Source organism: Microcaecilia unicolor, chromosome 8 (assembly GCF_901765095.1).
Source record: "Microcaecilia unicolor chromosome 8, aMicUni1.1, whole genome shotgun sequence".
In the NCBI taxonomy this organism is placed as follows: Eukaryota; Metazoa; Chordata; class Amphibia; order Gymnophiona; family Siphonopidae; genus Microcaecilia; species Microcaecilia unicolor.
In genome coordinates, this window is record NC_044038.1 from 218,461,434 (window position 1) to 218,484,295 (window position 22,862).

A 22,862-nucleotide genomic window follows, 5' to 3' on the forward strand; every position below is an offset into this window, starting at 1 on the left:
ACAATGATGAGAATAACAACGGATGTATGAATGAGGCCCACACTAAGAAACTTCATTAGAAAGAGAAAAGGAAGGAACTAAAAACCCCAGCCCCATTTTACAAGCTTTTTTTTTCTCCCCCATAAATCTTTCAGCCCCAGTAAACATTTGCCACAACACTGTAGGCACAGTCCATACTGGCATTCATCTAGGTAAAATATCAGATGGAGCAAGAAGTATATTTTGCAGGTGGAAAATGACTATTACAACATTTCAGGTGCACATAGACAAGTTGTGTAATGTAATGTAAAAAAAAGATGTACATGCAAATTAAAAGAATAAGGTCAGTTGTGCACATGACATAATAATGAACTGATAACTGATGCTAATTGGCAATAATTGGCACTAAGTAGGGTTAATTAATGCTAATCGGCATCAAGTAGTGATGCACGCAACTGACCATAGTCAGTATTCTATAACGTGTGCAAAATCCATAGTACACAACTGCAAGGGAGGCATGGACCAGGGAGGGGCCCAAGACTCATAGGCACGTTATACAATACATGCAGTTATGTGCTTATCTGCCTACAGTTAGGCATGAGCACTTATAGCAGTCTGAGTTGGCGTAAGCACTCAAGTCTATTAAATATGTAAAAATACCAGCATACAAGCAGCCAAAATCATGGCTAAAATGCTGCCACATACATTTTTACCAACTTGGGATTATGTGAAAATCTACATGCCAAAGTATACGTGTAGTTGCATATTTTACAACCTATACACGTATTCTGACTCATGCACACAAAAACTCCTTCCCCAAACCCAGGCCGCATCCATGTGTGCACATATTTGTCATAGCGTGAACCTGCACATTTATTTATTTTTTATTTTATTTATTTTTGTACGAATGGGGAGTGCAGCGCAGATTTCCAGACAGGCATATATGTACAAAGGAGAAATTAGGTCTTGAATGTGCGAGATAGTTGTGTCTATCAACGAACAGGTGGAAATAGAGAACTGAAAACTGAAATGACTCCTCAGTATTTACATAGGTAAGTAGTAAGGAGAAACTCGGAACACAACAACCTTAAACAACTCGCTAACCTAACATTAACTACACAAACATACATATGTGGACCTCTCTCATCTCTGGAAAACTTGTAGAGAACAAGAGATATGCTGGAAGCACTATGCAAGGTAGCAGTTGTTATATGAACCATTACTTCACACAAGCTAAACATTTCAGAAACCTCAGGTGGCCCTCTGAAATTGTGGGAAGGCTAATGGAAAGAAAATTAATCGGGTAAAGACCTAATTTCTCCTTCCATTACGTAGCTTCCCACTATTCCAGAACCTGTGGGATGTTCAAAAGCAAGAGTGGGTGGCATCCTGGTGCTGCTGCCGCCCTGAGGACCAAAGTCCCAAAATTGGCTTCTGAGCTTGCCGCAACGTCCACCCTGTAGTGCTTGGCAAAAGGTATACATTGTCAACCACGTTGCCACCTTGCAAATATCCGCCAGAGACAGTAAGATTGTCTCTGCAAGGCCTGAGAAGCCTGCTTCCCCGAGGGAAATAAGCTGACGCGATAGTCTCCTTCAGCCATCTAGCAATTGTGGGCTTGGAAGCCATGAGGCCAAGCTCTGCTTAACAAAAAGAACAGTCTGTCCAATTTGTGAACTCATTTATGACATCCAGATATCTAATGAAGAATCTACGCACATCAAGAAGCTTCAAAGAATACTGAGCTTCTTTGTCCTCTCTGCAAAAAAGGATGCGAAAGTTCCACAGATTGGTTGAGATGAAATGCTGACACCACTTTCGGAAGAAAGGAAGGAAAAGTGCACAGGGAGATCCCGCCCATGAAAAGCAGAGAAAGGGATCCCGACAAGAGAGACAATGAAGCTCTGAAACCCTATCTGTGGAAGCAACAGCCACCAAGAATGCTGTCTTTAGTGTAAAATATTTCAAGGCCTTCCGGAGTATCTCAAAAGAGGCTTCTGAGGAGCCTAAAGGACTAAATTAAGGTTTCACTCTAGCTACTGTATGAAAGGGAGGCTGCAAGCGGCCCACTCCCTGCAAAAATCAAACAGTATTCAAGTAAGCCACAAGAGACATCTTCTGTAGTTGACCCTTGAAACAGGCCAAAGCCACAACTTAGAGAACCCAACGTCAATCCTTTCTGAAGACCTGCCTGTGCGCGATCTAAGCAGAGAAGAGAGAAATCCGCACTTAGAATACCAGATCTTGAATGTCCTTCACATTTGCATATACCATGGATGTAGAGCATTTCCAAGCCAAAAGCAAAGTAGCAATGACTGAACCAGGACAACCTTTACGTCTCAACCAAGCCCATTCAATGAGGAGATTGTAAGAGAGGACAGACTGGGTAACAGAACTTCAACTTGTAACCTTCTGTAAGAATATCCAACTCACTGATCTAAAGTAATTTTGGACCACACCACCCGAAGACATGCTCACACCAGAAGAAGAAGAGAAGAGTGGACCCGCTTCTCATCATTGTGAAGTTTGGGAGGCATTGTGTGCTGTCGCTAACCGAGAGGACTTCCTGACTGCACACAAGGAAGACTGGCATGCCTGAAAGTGGAATTTCTCACCATACTGCTAATGACCAGGCCAGTACCATCTGCTGTTTCAAAATAAAGATCAAGAGCCCCCTGAAGAAGGACAACCAGAGGCATTTGGCTTATCCTCCAGCAACTGCTGTCGCTTAGTTTCCCCCCGTTCTTTTACCAAGTTACTGAGATCTTCTCCAAACAGCCACTTGCCCCAAAAGGGCAAATTAACTAGACATGACTGACACTGCATCTGCTGTCCAATGCCGCAACCAAAGTTGCCAACATGCTATGAGAGCAAAAGACACGCTGCAGGCCCCATAACATGTCAAACAGCATCTGCCAAGTAGGCCAACCCCGCTTCCAGCTGGGCATTATGGCGCCTGTCTTGTGTTGCAAACTGCTGATGCCACTTCAGGCATGCTCTAGCCACGAACAAGCTGCAAACTGTCACTTGAAAGCCCAAAGAGACCACTTCAAAGGCTTGTTTCAGCGAGCCTTCTAGTTTCCTAACCTGAAGGTCATTTAGGGCAATGACCCCTTAAAACGACAAGGTGATCAACTTAGTCACTGCCATAACAAGGGAGTCCATCCTGGGAAGCTGCAATTTCTCTTTCTCCTCCAGAACCAATGGGTAGAGGTGAGCCATGGCTCTTCCCACTCTCAGCCCCGCGTCCAGCAAGACCCATTCTGCTGTAATCAGGTCTTGAAGGCCCTGAGAAGGACCTTTAAGCCCACTCATTGATCAATGAAGATGGAACTCCTGACACTGAATCAGGAGGCTCCTCAATGGACAGCACCGCCAATGCCTCAGAAATAAGAGTACTGAGCTCCTCTTTATGAAACCTCGGTATTTTTTGGTCATCCCTCTCCTCAGGAGGGAGTTCTCTCTTTAATGGCTCCTCTGAAAAGATCAAGGCCACATCAGATATGGAGGGAGAAGCAGAGACAGACCTCTAGAAGTGGACAGATGAGGATAAACAGGAGCTGTGGGGGCAGCTGTGTGAGAAACTGAAGCACCTTGTAGCAACTCTGATTGTCCCTGCTTCAATAAATAGGTCTGGTGTAAGAGCAATATAAACTCCGGAGAAAACTAAGATCCTGATGCTGAATGCTCTGTCGGGCCCTGAGGTTGTAAAATGGTGGCTGTGCTCCGTGTGTGATCAGACAGAGATTGTTCCTCACTGCTAGTCAGCCCTGACAAAATGGCGCCCATTTCCACGCTCTCCTACATCAAATTGTGTACCGACCCTGACAGACATCCCGAAGTCTCCGGCACATTCGGATGCTGTGCCAAATCCGAAGACATGCTGCCACTGACCGTTTCTCACACTTCCCGTGGGATTCCTGGCTTGCTTGCATGCACTGTAATGCCCCGCCAGTGGCTGGTAGGTCCCACAGCAGAAAAATCACTTAACAGCCTCCATGGGATTCATCATTCACCCCGACTGGCACAAATGCAGCACCATGCAGTTCCAGGTGGTGAGTCAGGATCCTTCCTCTGCACCAAGTAGAACTTGCAGCTCTCCAAGCTGTTCTGGGTCAAATATTAGTCAGACTAACCATTGGTGGTTGCTCCCCCCAAGCTCACAGTCTCTAAAAGTCTTCCCCAATGAGAAAGAATCAGGACCGATACTCTATCCTCTGCTCGCCAGTAAACCTCTTTCCTTTTTTTTTTTTTTTTAAGGTTGTGCTACAAAAGAAGAGCTCCACAGGAAACAGGGGAGAGGTAAAAGGAGGGAAGAAGTAAATTTGCAGGGCATCAGAGACAGGGATCTGAATACTTTCAGATATGACTCTGCAGACCCAAGCCACCCGCAAAGCTTAATGGTGGGGGGTGGGGGCGGGCAGTTCACCAACTGGACCAAGAGCAAAACACTCAGAACCAGAGGCTGAAAAGTGTGTCCAGCCACCTGTTGGAGAAAAAGAACTGGAAACTGAGCTGAAATGCAACTCCCTTGGCATTCAGTCTAGTTGCTCAGTATTTTCTATCTCCATCTGCTGGTTGATGGACACAACTATCCCACAGGGTCTGAAGTAGTGGAAAGCTTAGAGGGTGCATAAGTTACACCAGTTTTCAAATGGAAGATACACACATACTTCCCCTTTGAAAATTATATCATCAAAACTATGTGTACACATGAACAAATGCTATTTAGTACACATAAAATTGTCTTGCAAAATTTACATGCATATGTGTGTCCATCTCTAGGAAAGGTGACTAAAGCCACTAGAAACAAAAAAAAAAATGAAGTTTTAATGAATTCTGTAAGAGCAAGTGATTTCTAATACAACAGTCCAAACCCCTTATGTGAAAACATGGAAAAGTTATAGAAGTTCTAACGTGCAATTTTTACAGATAGCTTATGGACTCATGACATGAAAAAACAAAAATCAGCCACTCTCAACAGTTTGCATCTACTACTTTAGGAAAAGGTGACTAGAAACAGTCACATTTTTGAAAATCTGAAAGTATGCACACAAGTCCCAAGTCTGCCCCAAGTCCAACCCCTGAGATTTCTGCAGCACGGATAAAGGCATATGAGAACAGGCATTATATGCATCTTTACTGCATATAATTCAAGCAATTTTATAACAAATACCTCTGTTTTATATGTATACAATTACTCCCTTACTGCCAGATTCTATATATCGTGCCTTAATTTCCACATGGAAATTGAAGAGTATTCTCTATAACTATGCATGTAACTTAATTGGTTAACTAATCAGCGCTGTCAATTGGATGTTAACAAGCAATTATCAGCACTAATTGGCATTAAGATTTATGTGCACAACTTGCTAAGCGTGTTCTGTAATGTGGTGTGCGTAAATTTATTATTTATTGGGATTTATTAACAGCCTTTATGAAGAGATTCACCCAAGGCGTTATACAGCAGGTACAGTTTAACATAAAAATAGTAATTACCAAGAACTAAATACAATAAATGAGGTAAACTTGAAAACAGTAAATTGAAACCTAATAATAGAACTACCGTGAAACAGTATCAAAAATATACATATTTAACAGCACTGGAATTCAAATACCAGAGAAATAATACAATGTTAGCATAATACTACTGATACACCTAATAAGCCTACATTAGAACATTCAACTAACAAATATGATGCAAAAGATTTCCTCCAATACAATAAAAAAGTTGAATAGTTGAAAAGGGGGAGTGGCCATGGGTGGGGCATGGACGTTTCTAAAATCTATGCACGTTCTTATAGAATACATCCACTCTGTGCCTAATTTAGGCATCGGGATTTATGCCAATAAATGACTGCAACTTGGTCATGTGGAGAGGCACTCGGTGTATTCTATATACCGCATCAAAATTTAAGCCTATTCTATAAAATTTAGGTGTACTTCAGAATACGCCTAGGCATATTTTTTTCCACGCAAAATTTTCAGACGCCATATATAGAATCTAGCCCTTAGTGACAGGATTTAGTGCCAACAATTGAAGAGTCTTGGAAGGAATCCCCCCCCCCCCCCCCCCCCGGCTGAGAATTAATTGCTTCAATGAGTTGGAAGCGGACATGAAGATAATGAGTAAAAACCTGGGTGGTTGTGAACGAAGGTTAAATTGCACCACAGGCTAACAGAGGCCAATACTAATTGAGCTGGAAACACAAAAAGAGCAGAAGGAAATTAATGGGCTTTAACACAATTCCTCGGCAGAGTGTAATTAGGATATTAATTGTTCCAATTTTACTATGCAAATATATACACACTAAGGTGGCTTTGGAAGTGGTCTTCACCCACAGCACAAGCTGAGATTGGTATTCTACTTCTGGATCTATATACCTGCTCTCCACAGTGCAGTTCGTTGTTCATTATTAGAATTAAAGGCTTTTGCAAACGAATGCGATTCTTGCAGGCAGTCCAACAGCTTGAAGAGATGCTGAGAAAACATGTATTTATACATGCCTTGGTCTTCTGTGTCAATATGGATTTCAGCATCTAGCATATCTCGCTGTCAAGAGAATCCATTTTGTTAGTACATGCTTTAAAAAAAAGTCTCTGGAGTTATATAAACTGCCTTGCTTAAAGAAAAAGTCTCTGGAATTATATAAACTGCCTTATGATTTCCTGGCTGCTTAATAATCAATAGTACATCTCAACACAAAAAAAGCTTTAAATCCAACTTGAATTACATTATCTTATTCCAGGGCTTCTCAACCCAGCCAGTTGAATTTTCAGGATATCCACTATAGTTATGCATGAGAAAGATCTGCATGCACTGCTTCCTTGGTATGCAAATCTATCTCATGCATCATTGTGGATATCCTGAACACCTTATCCCTTGGGTATGCCACAATGACAGGGCTGAGCAGCATTGCCTTATTCTACAGTTAAGGGAAAAAGTTACATAAAACATATGTTTAGAATTTAAAGCCCAGGTTCTGAATACTTTATTTTAATAATTTTTTATTGATGATTCTGCATACAAAACATAACCACAAAATTCAAAATATAACCACTGAATCTCGTAACATGTTTACCAACATACAACATTCAACTCAATCATCAAAGTGTGCCTTTCATTTTTTATTGGTCCTTTCTTTTAAACCACTTTGATCGATTAGAAAGATGGTATATCAAGATTTCTTACATTATTAAACTTGGATAAGGAGCAATATCTTATGAGCACTCAAGCGTTTCACTGGCAGCTGGGACTGGAATAACTGGGATGGATTTGGGGGGGGGGGGGGGCAATTGGTCTTTTGCTACCATCTTCTACTATCTAACAATACAAATAGCTTAACAGCACTTAACTGAATTTTTTATATAATAGTTCTATTAAGTTTTGCATGCTCATAAGAAAAGCCATACTGGGTAAGAACAAAGGTCCAGCAAGCTCAGTACCCTGTTTCCAACAGTCGTCAATCCTCCCTTAAATCTCCTCTCTACTGTCTCTTCTCCAAGCTGAAGAGCCCAAACCTCTTTAGCCTTTCCCCAAAGGAGAGTTGTTCCGTCCCCTTTATCATTTTGGTCGCCCTTCTCTCTATCTTGGGTACAAAACAGCAATAATGCAGAAGAAAGATTATGAATGGAAAAGAAAATCAAAAGTCACGATGAAAGAATATTCAAGATGATGTAAGAATTTATGCTAGGCATTGCCAAGAGTCATTTCCAACTTCCAAAATAATGCAAACCCAGGGTTTTTTTTTTTTTAAAGAGAAACTTTAAGGTAAACAATATAAACCTATTGATTTTGGTAGGCCAGTTTCTATACATGAATTATTGTAAATCACCATGGGTTGCTATGCATTTACAAAAGTGCTCATATGCACCCATGAAGCCTTTACAATTACTGAATCATTAAGTGCCTTTGAACCTCTCCAAACTATTGCTGTGTTGTATCCAGGGCTTTTTTTGAGGGGGTACTGAGTACCGGCACCTTTTCTACTGTCTGCTAAACTTGACCCATGGTTCTCATATTTTAATGAAAGAGCTCAGGTTCTACATACAAATTCTGCCTTGTCATAGATTATATGACTGGTTGCAGGGGTCCTGGCTATTGTAGGGTGGGTCCCTCAATGATCACTCCACCCCTGAAGGGTGGCCTGGCATTTTTGAGTACCTTTTTTGCTAGACAAATGCACTGGTTGTATCTCATTGTTTCAGGCCACAACACAGAAGACTTGGGTTCTAGTTTCATGTCTGATGGGGCCACACAAAAACAGAGTGAAGGAGATAGCCCTGGAGGAGAGGACAGACAGCCTGATCTTCAACTGTGGTTAAGTGGTACTGCAGGGAAGAAATTCTCGATTCCATTTAATTTCCCCTTTCTGAAAACATAGTTCAGAAATGAATGCTGTTCCATTTACACTGCTTGAAATGAATCCTCAATATCACCACCCAAGCAGTTTTCTAATTTTTTCTGGATATAACCATAAACACCACCAACTCTATACGGAAGGGAGGGGTGTTTTCAAAGTCATTTATGCATACATAATATGGCTCAAAGTATGTGTGTTTATGTTTATTGGAATTTAATATACTGCTTTCTTGGTGCAAAGCAAAACAATGTACAATCAAAACAACAGGCAATGGTGAAAGGAACTCTATCATAATAGGAAAAAGAAAAGAAAGAAAAAGCAGATAAAGACAAAACCGCTAAACCCCACTCCCCCCATCCTCCATATAGAGAGCCCAAATGATTGAGAAAAGAGATGAATTTTTTATGGCAACCTTGAATCTGGTATATGATGTTTCAAGTTGAAGTTGGATGGGTAAAGTGTTCCATAGATATGGCTCGAGAAAGAAAAAGAAAACAAAAAAACAAAAAAAAACACCGTCTCTTGTACAGTCAAGGAAGGCTGATGTGACAGAAGAGCGTAGGAAACGAAGATGTGATGAATGGCATTAATAAACAGGTGAGATGGGTGGATGACTGGCATAAAGCTCTATGGACCAGAGTAAAAACTTTAAAATGAATTTGGTAAGTAATTGTGAGCCAGTGATGCGACGTAGTCAAATTTACTGGCCTGGCAGAGTCACTGTATTCTAGTCAGACTAAGTGGTTAATAAGATAGTTAGGAAGACCCAAAGTAGCAAGACTAGAAGTTACAAAAGAATAATGAAGAGTGTGATGTGAGGGAGCATCAAGGAGATTACGTATTCATCTAAACTTGTACAAAGGCCAGAATCATTGATGAACCACATGTGTTACCTAAGGAGCAAATGTTAAACGTTGGTCAATGAAAACTCCCAGACAATGTGGTATTCCATAACGTGTGTACCTTTAGCCAAACCAACAGGTGGCCTTACCAGGTGCATGTTTTGGTCAGGGTAGGAAAACAAGCAGAAAAAGCAACTGCAAAGGTCTGCAGGTACTTTGCACTCAAGTTCTCTTGCTCTTAAAATTAGGAACAAGTGAGCGGTATCAAAAGTGCCCACAGCCAGTTTGAAAATTGATCCCTAAGTGGCATCTGTTTACTTTTTTTTTTCCATTTCTATTCCCAAAGCTATTGCAAAGATTCTAACAGAGAAATGGAAAGGTATTTTATTTTTGCACATCACTAAAACCCCTGGGGGTAATCAAATATACTATGCCTCTTTCTTTGCTCACAAAAATGTATTTAAAGGTGTGCTGCACTTAAGCAGTTACCTGGGCAGCAGCCATGTGCTCGGCGTCCTCTTTCCTACTCGTTGCTCGATAAAACACTATGTGGTCGATAGTCTTGATCAATTCCAACTGTACTACACACTTGATAAGAAGGCTAGCAAACAGTTTCTGGTCTGCCATTTCTAAAACAGATCAATAGTGGCATTAGTGAAGCATACTGAAGGAAAGGAGTGAAAAACATTACTTAGCTTGTGACAGAATTACTAAACCCTGAACGCAGATTAAAAGCACAGAGAATATCGGGTTTCATACTCCAGGAAAAATATGCTGCTGGTCGTAAAGACCACCACTATTTGTGCTGTATTCATGCATGAGTTAGCAGATGTTTATGCTGTATTCATACTTTACATTCAACTGCAGTAGATGGACAGGGAGTCTGGATGGAGATCTGTTCAGCATATGCACTGGTAGGAGGCACACTGGTGGGGGTGGGGGGTTCATTTTTTCTTTCATTTTTCTTTATAAATCATGTAATTTATATCATCACCCTAAATTCGGGCCCCAAAAGTGTGTGCTAAGCGCTAGTCTATAAATAGTGCTCCAAGTTGGGCACAGTTTACAGAACAGCACGCAATGCTGGGCTCTGTGTCCAGTTTGGGCATCAAGACTTACACCAATTGTACCCTTGTGTAAATCCCTGCCCCTAACCCCGAATTCTATAACAGTGCACACAAATCCTAGAACCCCTGACCCTTCCATGGCCACACCCCTTTTTCAGATCCACGTGGAAAAATTTATACGCACATCTTTATAGAATAGCAACTATAGAGATGTGTGCGTAAATTCTAATTATTGCTAAATAGAGTCAATAATGGATTGTTAGTGCCCAATTATTGGCATTAATTGGCTCATTAAGGAATAAATTGCACACACAATTTGGGCATGTGTGCAATTTCAAGCACTATATATAGAATTAGGGGATCAGGGAATTAGGGAAAAGAGAGAAACAAAGTAATAAAGGAAAGTGTGATTAACACAATTTTTAAATTGTTCATCCACAATTTCAGGGAGCAAGTATAGAAATAAAAGAATGAGGGGGGAAAAAAAGAAAGAAAATGGTTAACAAATACCAAGAGTGATCTTACAGTCACCATTTACACAGCATTAACATTTTGAGAAGGCATTCCAAGAGACCCTTCACATACACTCAAAAATTCAAGGCGCTGTTTGGGTTCAAAGACAAGAAAACTATTACCCTCATATATAACTAATTACAATCAAATTTACAGTTTTATTGGTAAACCAACCAACAGACAATATACTGTGCAGGTCAGTCATCCATACAGAGGAAAAACACATGTAAAGATCATCAGCCAGCCATACAGTAGTAACCCTCAAATCAAACAGGCTTCACCAGTTTTCATCATACCTCCCTCCCCCCATGATGAAGCAGAAAGAAAATCACTGACGACCTGGGCTCTTATGGCCATTGGACACCCAGAGTTTGATAAACATTTATACATTTAAGCATTTTTGAAGAGAGCAGTCTTGATGGCAAAGCGTGTCATCTTGCAATTGTGGTTGGTCGCGGATCGCCCAACCATATCCCACTGGAGGTCAGCAATGATTCAAGCCTGTGCGCTAGAGAAGAAAGGAATAAGGGACCTGGCCTCCAAGCGAGGTGAACAGTTTTGTGACATCTGGTCTCCATTTTGGAACTCTCTCACTCCAGTAGCAAGAAGCTAATTGTTAAAGTAAGGTTGGGAGGGTAGGGTGGGGGGGGGGGGGGGGCAGAGAGGGTGGGGTTTAGTTGGGACAAAATGTTTAAAAAAGTAACGCAGCTCAAACACTAATTGTTGATTGTTTATTCTGAGATGGCTGTACCCTGACATAGTTTGAATTGCAATAAATAAGAATATTTAAAAAAAACCATTTATACATTTAACTGACATATCAAAAACAACCCCCCCCCCCCCAAATAAACTCCACCCCAAATACCAATACATCCCAAAATGTTAAATCATAAGGTATTCGAAAGAAGACTTCTGTCCCTTGGTGTCATGTTGTATATACCCTGTTTCCCCGAAAGTAAGACATTCCCCGAAAATAAGACCTAGTAGAGGTTTTCCTGAATTGGTAGATATAAGGCCTCCCCCGAAAGTAAGACCTAGCAAATTTTTGTTTGAAAGCAGGGCCGCCGAGAGCCGGACAAGGCCGCCCCCAGGCCGCCCCCCCCCACCTGAGGTCGCCGGGCCCCCCCTCCACCGCTCCCGGAACTAACCTTAAACGCCTCCTTTCACCTTCGCAGCAAGCAGCAGCAGGGCAGACCTCTCCTTCATTCCGTGCCCCGCCCTCGCGGACGTTACGTCAGGTGAGGGCGGGTCACGGAAGGAAGGAGTGGCTTGCCCTGCTGCTGCTTGCTGCGAAGGTGAAAGGAGGCGTTTAAAGTTAGTTCCGGGAGCGACGGAGGGCGGGCGGGCCAACCCCGATCCAACCCCGATGTTTCCTTGAAAAATAAGACAGCCCCTGAAAATAAGACCTAGCGTATTTTGGGGGGCAAAAATTAATATAAGACAGTGTCTTATTTTCGGGGAAACACGGTAGCTATACCAAATAGCTATCCCAAACCAATAAAAAGCGTTGCTTACATTCAAAGGAATTACGTGCCTCCCACACAAGCAATTGGTGGCCCTGGTTCCACCATTTCCAAAAGGAGGGTGGCTTCAGCAACAGTCCAGGATTGCAAAATGCATTTGCGGCCCACAAGACACAGTTTCCTAATAAGCAAAGTAACCCCGGCTTATCAAGGAAGAGAGTAGCGGGCAAGTGCCATAGAGCTTGGTCTGTCGAGGTCAAAATATACTGTGCAATGATGCGTGATCAAGAATAACTACCACCGGGTTAGGGAGGAAGGGGTCCAGGGAGGGGTTCATAATATATATGTCAGTTCTTTCTAGAATGTAGTGAAAGGCTATGATATGGTGTAAGTGAATGTGACTTGTTCTTTTGCTTTCAGTAAAAACTTAAAAAAACAAAAAAAACAAACAAAAAAAAAATATATATATACATATACACACACACACATACTGTGCAATAGCTGACCAAAATCTTCCAACTGTGGGCCAGGCTCAAAAGGCATGAACTAAACTATTATCAGAAAGCAAACATTTTCTACACAGTGAGAACGGTGCATGTCCCGATTTATGGAGCTGCACTTGGAGCTGATGAAAAGATCTTTATGCACTAGCATAAAAAAGGTATCACAACCTAAAAAGAATCCAATTTTTTTTCTTCAAATGGAAGATGTGGTTAATACAAAAGCAATACAGGAGAAACCGGTTTAAAAATGAAACACACTTTCTTACTTCCATATGGTCTGCCTTTCCAGTTCTCCTCAGTGGGATTTGAAAATTGGCTCTGTCCCCTCTCTGAAGGGTTTTTATCCATACTGCTCAGAGACTGACGATCAAAATCCAAATCCTAAAAATGGATCAGTTGTTGAGTTTTGTTTTACATACAAAATTCAGATGCTTTTCATGCAAAACATAAAACTGTACTTTGATCTTTCCTTTACATCTTTTCCTGTGAATACAGCGACACAAGAGAGAATTTAAACCAAATTATTTGACCAGCTACCTTTCGTGGTTAGCACTGTACAACAGAACAACACTGGACACACTCTACTGCAAATCAAGGGGGAAGTTTTGCCCAGTGTTCTAAAGTTTAAAAATTATTATAACAGACCTACTGCTGTAACATTTATAAATGCCTTTCAAGTAAATTTAAGCAGCCTGATATTCAAAGCTAGTTATATGTTTACCACCAGCCACTGAATGAATAACTGACTTATCAATGCATTTTCAACCTCTCTACAGAGCACTGAAAATCCATAAGCCCTGATAAATTTCATCACAAAGGGGCAGAGGGAGGGCATATTTATGAATTATCCATTTAAGAGGCAATTCTATAAGTGGGCACCTTTTGGACACCCCAATGCCATGTGGTGAGAGACTATACTATAATGGCATCTGGAAGTCCAAATTCCATTATAAAATGCTAGCATAACCCAGCATTAAGAAATTAGGTCTCACCTGATAATTTTCTTTCCATTAGTCCTTTCCCACTATTCCAGAACCTGTGGAATAGTTGTTTCTATCAACCAGCAGGTGGAGACAGAGAACTGAAAACTGAGCTGAGGCATCTCTCTTGGTATCCAGTTCAGCTCCTCAGTATTTACGTAGACAAGCAGTAAGAAGAAACTCAGAATAAACACAACCTTAAACAAGTTGCTAACCTAACACAAACCAGACAAGCAAATGCGTGGACCTCTCTCATCACTGGAGATATGCAGAAAGCACCATGCAAGGTGACAATCGTTACTTGACCCATTATTTCACACCGACTAAACATCCCAGAAACCTTGGGCAGGCCTATGGAATAGTGGGAAGGACTAATGGAAAGAAATCATCACGCAACACCTAATTTCTTCTTCTATTCCAGAACCTGTGAGATGTTCAAAAGCAATCCCTAGAGTGGGTGGGATCCTGGTGCTGCCACCTTGAGGACAAAGTCCCCAAATTTGCTTTGGAGTGCGCCGCAACATCTACCAATTAGTGCTTGGCAAAGGAATGCAGCATAAACCATGTCGCCACCTTGCAAATATCCGCAGGACATAGTAAGGTAGTCTCCGCCCAGAATGTTGCTGTATGTCTCGTAGAATGATCCTGCAAGGACTGAGGAGCCTGCTTCCCTACAAGCAAATAAGATGATGCAATAGTCTCCTTCAGCCATCTAGCAGTTGTGGGCCTGCCTCTGTTTACCAAAAAGCAGGCTGTCCATTTGCAAAACTCATTTGTGACTTCCAGATATCTAATGAGGACTCTATGCACATAGAGAAGCTTCAAAGAAGAATACCAAGCCCCTTTGTCCTATCTGCGAAAGGATGGAAGCTCCACAGATTGGTTGAGATAAAATGCTGATACCACTTTTAGAAGAAAGGAAGGAACCATGTGCAGGGAGACTCCACCTCCAAAATACTGAAGCTCTGAAATCCTACATGCTGACGCTACAGTCACCAAGAACGATGTCTTTAATGTAAGATCTTTCAAGGAGGCCTTCCAGAGTGACTCAAAAGGAGGCATCTGAATAGCCTAAAGGACTAACAAACAAAGCAAACAAAGGGAACATAGCAAACAAAGGGAGGCCACAAGTGACCCACTCCCCACAAGAATCTAACTCCCAACTCGAGACATGACTTTAGGTTCAGAAATGCTTTACATCCATGGCGTATTTGAGGGTGTGGAGAACTTTGAGGGCTGGTGTTTTGTGTGCAAACTATATCCCTTCTTTGCTCAAATCGCATACAACCTAGCATTTCTCCAGGCAGGCCTTCAGAAAGGATTGGTGTTGGGTGCTCTAAAAGTTCAAGTTACAGCTTTGGCCTGTTTCAGGGGTTGACTGCAGAATATGTCTCTTGCAGCTCACCTTGCTATCGTTAGATTCTTGTGGGATCTAACGATAGCCAGGTGAGCTGCAAAAGAGATATTCGGCAGTCAACCCCTGAAACAGGCCAAAGCTGCAACTTGAACTTTTAGAGAACCCAACACCAATCTTTTCTGAAGGCCTGCCTGGAGAAATGCTAGGATGTGTGCGATTTGAGCAAAGAAGGGATATAGCTTGCATACAAAACACCAGCCCTCAAACGTTCTCCACGCCCTCAAATATGCCATGGATGTAAAGCATTTCTGAGCCTGAAGAAAGATTGCAATGACAGAATCAGAATAACCTTTTCATTTCAACTGAGCCTTTTCAATGGCCAAGTCATAAGACCAAAGGGACACTGATCCTCCATGAGCACTGAACCTTGCTTCAGTAGGCTGTGTACCTGTGGAAGACAGAGAGAATCCTCGTCCAGCAGTTGAATCAGGTATGCATATCACAGCCTCCATGGCCAATCCAGGGCTATGAGAATTATTCCACCCTGGAGCAATGTGATCCTTTTTGAACACATGACCTACAATGGGCTAAGGAGGGAAGACATATAGAAGATGTGTCTCCAGCCAGGGCCACAGTAGGGCATCAATCCCCATCAAACCTAGTTCTTTCCAACAGCTGAAGAACTCGGGTACTCTGGCATTCCTTTTCATCGCTATCAAGTCCAGAGGTGGAAATCCCCATCTGTCCACTATTAGCAGAAACCCCTAGCTGGATAATTCCCATTTTCCCAGGTCCAAGGAGTGCCTGCTGAGAAGATCCACCTCCACATTCCAAGACCCTAAGATGTGAGCTGCCGACTACAGCAGAGAAGATTTTTCTCCGCCCAGTTCATAAGGGAGGCTGCCTTTGCTGCCATCGGACGACTGTGGGTCCCGCCTTGTTTGATATAATACTGGGGAGCTGGACTGGATTCCTAGACAGATCTTACAGATCAGATTTCAGTTCTCTCTCTCCACCTGCTGGTTGATGGACACAACTATCCCACAGATTCTGGAATAACGGGAAGCAACAAAATAGAATGTGCCTTACATTTTTATGTCCACAGATACGCCAGCCATTACCTGGCAGAACTGCAGTCATACAAATGTGGAAGTACCGGAATAATTTATTCTGTAAGTTTCTAGTAGTAAGTGGGAAACATGTTTATATCCCGCCAATGCTCTGCTCAAGTGTATATCATCTTGCATCTATGCACGCCCTTACAGAATAGCGCTTAGGCGCTCTGCTAGCTAGCACTCTGCAAATTAACAAGTGTAAGGGACATGTAAATGCACCCAGTGACAATGTTGCCCTTTTAGAGGTGATAGTCATTAAAACTGACAATTTACGTTTATAGTTTAGGCCTGCTGAATAGCAGACCTAAACTAAAAGGCTAGTACCAGCAGTGACCCCACTAGATGGATATATTCAGTATCGCTGCTTACATGAACAGAGACATGACTGCAGCATCACACTGGCTTAAAATTGACCCCCAGGTGTGCTGTGGCTATATATAGATAGATAGATAGATAGATAGATAGATAGATAGATAGATAGATAGATAGATAGATAGATAGATAGAGAGAGAGAGAGTCTGGTCACTCATTCAGCTCAGTCAGTTGCCTGACTTCAAATCTCATGCTGCTCACACCAAAAGTGTGTCTGGTGATACTCTTACATGGTAATGTGTGCTGCTGCTGACTACTACTACTTAACATTTCTAGAGCGCTACTAGGGTTACGCAGCGCTGTACAGTTTAACAAAGAAGGACAGTCCCTGCTCGAAGGAGCTTACAATCTAAAGGACGAAATGTCAAGTTGGGGCAGTCAAGATTTCCTGAATAGAGGTGTAGTGGTTAGGTGCCAAAGGCGACATTGGTGGGCTTTGAGCAAGGATTTGAAGATGGGCAGGGAGGGGGCCTGGCACTTGTGAGCATGTTACATAATGACTGGTAAAGATGAACAGCAGCACAACAACATTTTATGTTATGTGAACACTGTGGTTAATAGGCCTAGGAACGAATAGCAGAAGATAGTGGCCAGCTGCAGTGTTACGCTTCTTACTGAATTTGATTATGTTATGTTATATTTTGTACAGGTCAACCGAAACTGGGTTTTTTTCCCTCCCCCCCCCCCCCCCCCCCCCCCTATTTTCGGCTGAAACCAAAATAGCAGCTGAAACCCATCATCTGGTTTCGGACGAAGCCAACATTTCAACTTTGGTTGTATGAATGTGAACCAGTGAGGGCCACTGAAAACGGTCAGAGCTTGTAGAGTCTGCATCCCTCTGCTAAATCCACAGTGTCCAAGCCATAATATAATAATTTAAACAATGAAAGTGCATATTTTACCTCCAAGCAAAACAGCCTCCACGTACATGGACTGCAACTAATGAAAAAACTAAAAATCATGATGCTTTTACAGTAGTTGACTTTGCACCATAGTTGAAGTGACAGCTGACATCATAACTCCACAGAGCCTAATTCCTAAGGAGCTTATCATTCCGAATTTACAGACTTAAATTCTTGCTAAAATTCTGTATCAAAAGCATTTATTTGGAGCACTCTATTTACCAGATAAACTATTGTGCAAGAGCATAAATGCATTACAAGCAATCACACAGTAATTGATGGCAGAAAAAAATCCAGTCTGCCAAACAAGACAGCCAGAGTCAGCCACTGTTGTGTAGGTTATAGTCATTCATATTTAAATACCACACACACACAAAATTATAAACAGAAGCTACCTCCTTCCAGGACTACCTTAAAACCCCTGTGGTCTAGTCTGAGCAGGAATGATGCCCAGTTGTGGCAGCCATCTTGAAAGCACAGTCTCAACTACACTGATAGACCAGCAGGGATTGTAAGATAGGCCCGGGGGGGGGGGGGGGGGGGGGGGGGCAACCCCTCTTCGAAAGGCAGTGGGGATAGAAAGAGAGAGACACAAAATGGGACAAAGCACAAATTTTCAGCTTCAACCAAAACAAACCGTCTGTTCTGGCTGAAAGTGAAAACATGACAGAAAATTAAAATAACCTTTCTATTGAAACCGAAACCGGGCAGAAAAAGGATTTTGAGCCAGTTTTGGTGCCGAAACCAAAACTCGGTCAGCCTCTACTATTTTATAATGTGTCTTGGCTTTACGGTGGAATAAACTATAAACTGTCAAAAAACAAAGTAAAAAAAAAAAAAAAGAAGAATTACCAAGTGTTTTTCTGATGAATCCTCCTCTGTTCCTGCTGGTCTCCACGTCAACAAACTGCACAACAAAATAAAACCATTTTTCAAACTCCAGGTTTCAGGCATATATCCTTTGATCACAAATTTTAAGACAAACTTACACGCTAGGAATGGTGGCTTTGAAAATTTCTAGCATACAGTTACAAGTTTGATCCCAGACTTGAGGGCTGAATTTATCTCCATTTGAGATGACCAGGTTTTCTAGGCAGTTTGTTCCTGATTTGCCCAGCTGTTCATTGTCTGCAAGATAATTCAGCACATGGCTTATTAAGTTTTGTAACCTCTTGAGCATAAAGGGTGAAACATTTCACACTGGGCACCGCTCTCCAGAAAACTGAAACTTAACACTAAATACCGTGAAACAGATATTAGCTACATAGTTTTTCCAACACATGGAAAAACATGAGCAGTGAATAACTACGTGCTCTGGCCATTCAGACTGTAACAAACAGTTCACATTAATTTCAGGTTTGAAAGCATGAACTGCAATTTGAAAGAAGCAGTATCACACTCAAAACTAGCTCTGTGAAGGGAGTCATGAATTCAGGGCAATGAACTGCTAAGTTCTGGGTACATCATAGCCCAGGGTGTTTCAATATGGTGGCACAAGCCAAACCCAAGGAAAATTCTGGCTTCAGAAAAGGGAAATGCTGAGAAGTGTTTCCACACTTTGTACTTCCAGCAAAAGAAACAATGTTCTGGCATATGAACATTCCTACAACAAATGCTTCTAGGAATCTAAATACCATACAACAAAATAGTAGAATACCTCTATAGAGATACAGTATGGTATATTTTTAGGAAATACAGAGCAAAATCTCTTTTTTCTCAAAATTGCTTATTTCTCAAAAATTAGGAGGAAAAGACCTCATTAAGACCTCAGTCCACAAACTTGGAGCTTATAGCTTCCTATACGTGTGATTGGTCAAAGAAGTCATCATTTCAGACCAACGATGACTTGTTTGACTAATCACACATATAAGAAGCTATAAGCTCCAAGTTTTTGGACTGAGGTCTTAATGAGGTATTTTCTTCCTAATTTTTGAGAAATAAGCAATTTAGAGAAAAAAAGAGATATTGCTCTGTATTTCCTACAAATATACCATACTGTATATCTATATGAACATTCCTCTTCAAAAAGGCCTACCCCAACGACCCAAAGTAAACCTCTTCACCCAGAAACATAACATTACTAATGATCATACTGGACATCACGCAATCTTCATCCCTTCCGATCCTCCACATATACCTCATTCGATCACTATACAACCTTGTATTTGTTATCAATGGACTGGGCAAGCGCCTTTGATGGTACTATGTAAAGCGAATGCTACATACCTGTAGAAGGTATTCTCCGAGGACAGCAGGCTGATTGTTCTCACTGATGGGTGACGTCCACGGCAGCCCCTCCAATCGGAAACTTCACTAGCAAAGTCCTTTGCTAGCCCTCGCGCGCCCGCGCGCACCGCGCATGCGCGGCCGTCTTCCCGCCCGAAACCGGCTCGAGCCGGCCAGTCCAGTATGTAGCAAGACAATACACTTCAAGGGAAGACACAACTCCAAAGGGGAGGCGGGCGGGTTTGTGAGAACAATCAGCCTGCTGTCCTCGGAGAATACCTTCTACAGGTATGTAGCATTCGCTTTCTCCGAGGACAAGCAGGCTGCTTGTTCTCACTGATGGGGTATCCCTAGCCCCCAGGCTCACTCAAAACAACAACATTGGTCAATTGGGCCTCGCAACGGCGAGGACATAACTGAGATTGACCTAAAAAATTTACCAACTAACTGAGAGTGTAGCCTGGAACAGAACAAACAGGGCCCTCGGGGGGTGGAGTTGGATCCTAAAGCCCAAACAGGTTCTGAAGAACTGACTGCCCGAACCGACTGTCACGTCGGGTATCCTGCTGCAGGCAGTAATGAGATGTGAATGTGTGGACAGATGACCACGTCGCAGCTTTGCAAATTTCCTCCATGGTGGCTGACTTCAAGTGGGCTACCGACGCTGCCATGGCTCTAACATTATGAGCCGTGACATGACCCTCAAGAGCCAGCCCAGCCTGGGCGTAAGTGAAGGAAATGCAATCTGCTAGCCAATTGGATATGGTGCGTTTCCCTACAGCCACTCCCCTCTTGTTGGGATCAAAAGAAACAAACAATTGGGCGGACTGTCTGTGGGCCTGTGTCCGCTCCAGATAGAAGGCCAATGCTCTCTTGCAGTCCAATGTGTGCAGCTGACGTTCAGCAGGGCAGGAATGAGGACGGGGAAAGAATGTTGGCAAGACAATTGACTGGTTCAGATGGAACTCCGACACAACCTTTGGCAGAAACTTAGGGTGAGTGCGGAGGACTACTCTGTTGTGATGAAATTTGGTGTAAGGGGCCTGGGCTACCAGGGCCTGAAGCTCACTGACTCTACGAGCCGAGGTAACTGCCACCAAGAAAATGACCTTCCAGGTCAAGTACTTCGGATGGCAGGAATTCAGTGGCTCGAAAGGAGGTTTCATCAGCTGGGTGAGAACGACATTGAGATCCCATGACACTGTAGGAGGCTTGACAGGGGGCTTTGACAAAAGCAAACCTCTCATGAAGCGAACAACTAAAGGCTGTCCTGAGATCGGCTTACCTTCCACTTGGTAATGGTATGCACTGATTGCACTAAGGTGAACCCTTACGGAGTTGGTCTTCAGACCAGACTCAGACAAGTGGAGAAGGTATTCAAGCAGGGTCTGTGTAGGACAAGAGCGAGGATCTAGGGCCTTGCTGTCACACCAGACGGCAAACCTCCTCCAATGAAAGAAGTAACTTCTCTTAGTGGAGTCTTTCCTGGAAGCAAGCAAGATGCGGGAGACACCCTCTGGCAGACCCAAAGAGGCAAAGTCTACGCCCTCAACATCCAGGCCGTGAGAGCCAGGGACTGGAGGTTGGGATGCAGAAGAGCCCCTTCGTCCTGCGTGATGAGGGTCGGAAAACACTCCAATCTCCACGGTTCTTCGGAGGATAACTCCAGAAGAAGAGGGAACCAGATCTGACGCGGCCAAAAGGGAGCAATCAGAATCATGGTGCCTCGGTCTTGCTTGAGTTTCAACAAAGTCTTCCCCACCAGAGGAATGGGAGGATAAGCATACAGCAGACCTTCCCCCCAATCCAGGAGGAAGGCATCCGACGCCAGTCTGCCGTGGGCCTGAAGCCTGGAACAGAACTGAGGGACCTTGTGGTTCACTTGAGATGCGAAGAGATCCACCAGGGGGGTGCCCCACGCCTGGAGATCTGTCGCACCACACGGGAATTGAGCGACCACTCGTGAGGTTGCATAATCCTGCTCAACCTGTCGGCCAGACTGTTGTTTACGCCTGCCAGATATGTGGCTTGGAGCACCATGCCTTGACGGCGAGCCCAGAGCCACATGCTGACGGCTTCCTGACACAGGGGGCGAGATCCGGTGCCCCCCTGCTTGTTGACATAGTACATGGCAACCTGATTGTCTGTCTGAATTTGGATAATTTGGTGGGACAGCCGATCTCTGAAAGCCTTCAGAGCGTTCCAGATCGCTCGCAACTCCAGAAGATTGATCTGTAGATCGCTTTCTTGGAGGGACCACCTTCCTTGGGTGTGAAGCCCATCGACATGAGCTCCCCATCCCAGGAGAGACGCATCCGTGGTCAGCACTTTTTGAGGCTGAGGAATTTGGAAGGGACGTCCCAGAGTCAAATTGGAGCAAATCGTCCACCAATACAGGGATTCGAGAAAACTCGTGGACAGGTGGATCACGTCCTCTAGACCCCCGGCGGCCTGATACCACTGGGAGGCTAGAGTCCATTGAGCAGATCTCATGTGAAGGCGGGCCATGGGAGTCACATGAACTGTGGAAGCCATGTGGCCCAGCAATCTCAACATCTGCCGAGCTGTGATCTGCTGGGACGCTCGCACCCGCGAGACGAGGGACAACAAGTTGTTGGCCCTCGCCTCTGGGAGATAGGCGCGAGCCGTCCGAGAATCCAGCAGGGCTCCGATGAATTCGAGTTTCTGCACTGGGAGAAGATGGGACTTTGGGTAATTTATCACAAACCCCAGTAGCTCCAGGAGGCGAATAGTCATCTGCATGGACTGCAGGGCTCCTGCCTCGGATGTGTTCTTCACCAGCCAATCGTCGAGATATGGGAACACGTGCACCCCCAGCCTGCGAAGCGCCGCTGCTACCACAGCTAGGCACTTTGTGAACACCCTGGGCGCAGAGGCGAGCCCAAAGGGTAGCACACAGTACTGGAAGTGGCGTGCGCCCAGCTGAAATCGCAGATACTGTCTGTGAGCTGGCAGTATCGGGATGTGTGTGTAGGCATCCTTCAAGTCCAGAGAGCATAGCCAATCGTTTTGCTGAATCATGGGGAGAAGGGTGCCCAGGGAAAGCATCCTGAACTTTTCTTTTACGAGATATTTGTTCAGGGCCCTTAGGTCTAGGATGGGACGCATCCCCCCTGTTTTCTTTTCCACAAGGAAGTACCTGGAATAGAACCCCAGCCC

The 22,862-nt window shown here is 43.4% G+C and overlaps 1 protein-coding gene across 2 annotated transcripts in view; it reads right to left on the reverse strand.

The window, feature by feature from the left end:
* The window catches only part of ARFGEF2 (ADP ribosylation factor guanine nucleotide exchange factor 2), a 144,746-nt gene that overhangs the window by 13,301 nt on the left and 108,583 nt on the right, over window positions 1-22,862 (reverse strand). For both annotated transcript variants that reach the window (XM_030213057.1, XM_030213056.1), the window contains exons 32-36: window positions 18,446-18,584; window positions 18,309-18,363; window positions 12,997-13,111; window positions 9,674-9,813; window positions 6,364-6,532 (exon numbers count right to left, since the gene is read on the reverse strand). In XM_030213057.1, coding sequence (XP_030068917.1) covers window positions 6,364-6,532; window positions 9,674-9,813; window positions 12,997-13,111; window positions 18,309-18,363; window positions 18,446-18,584 — 618 coding nt within the window. The remainder of the gene's footprint in view (window positions 1-6,363; window positions 6,533-9,673; window positions 9,814-12,996; window positions 13,112-18,308; window positions 18,364-18,445; window positions 18,585-22,862) is intronic.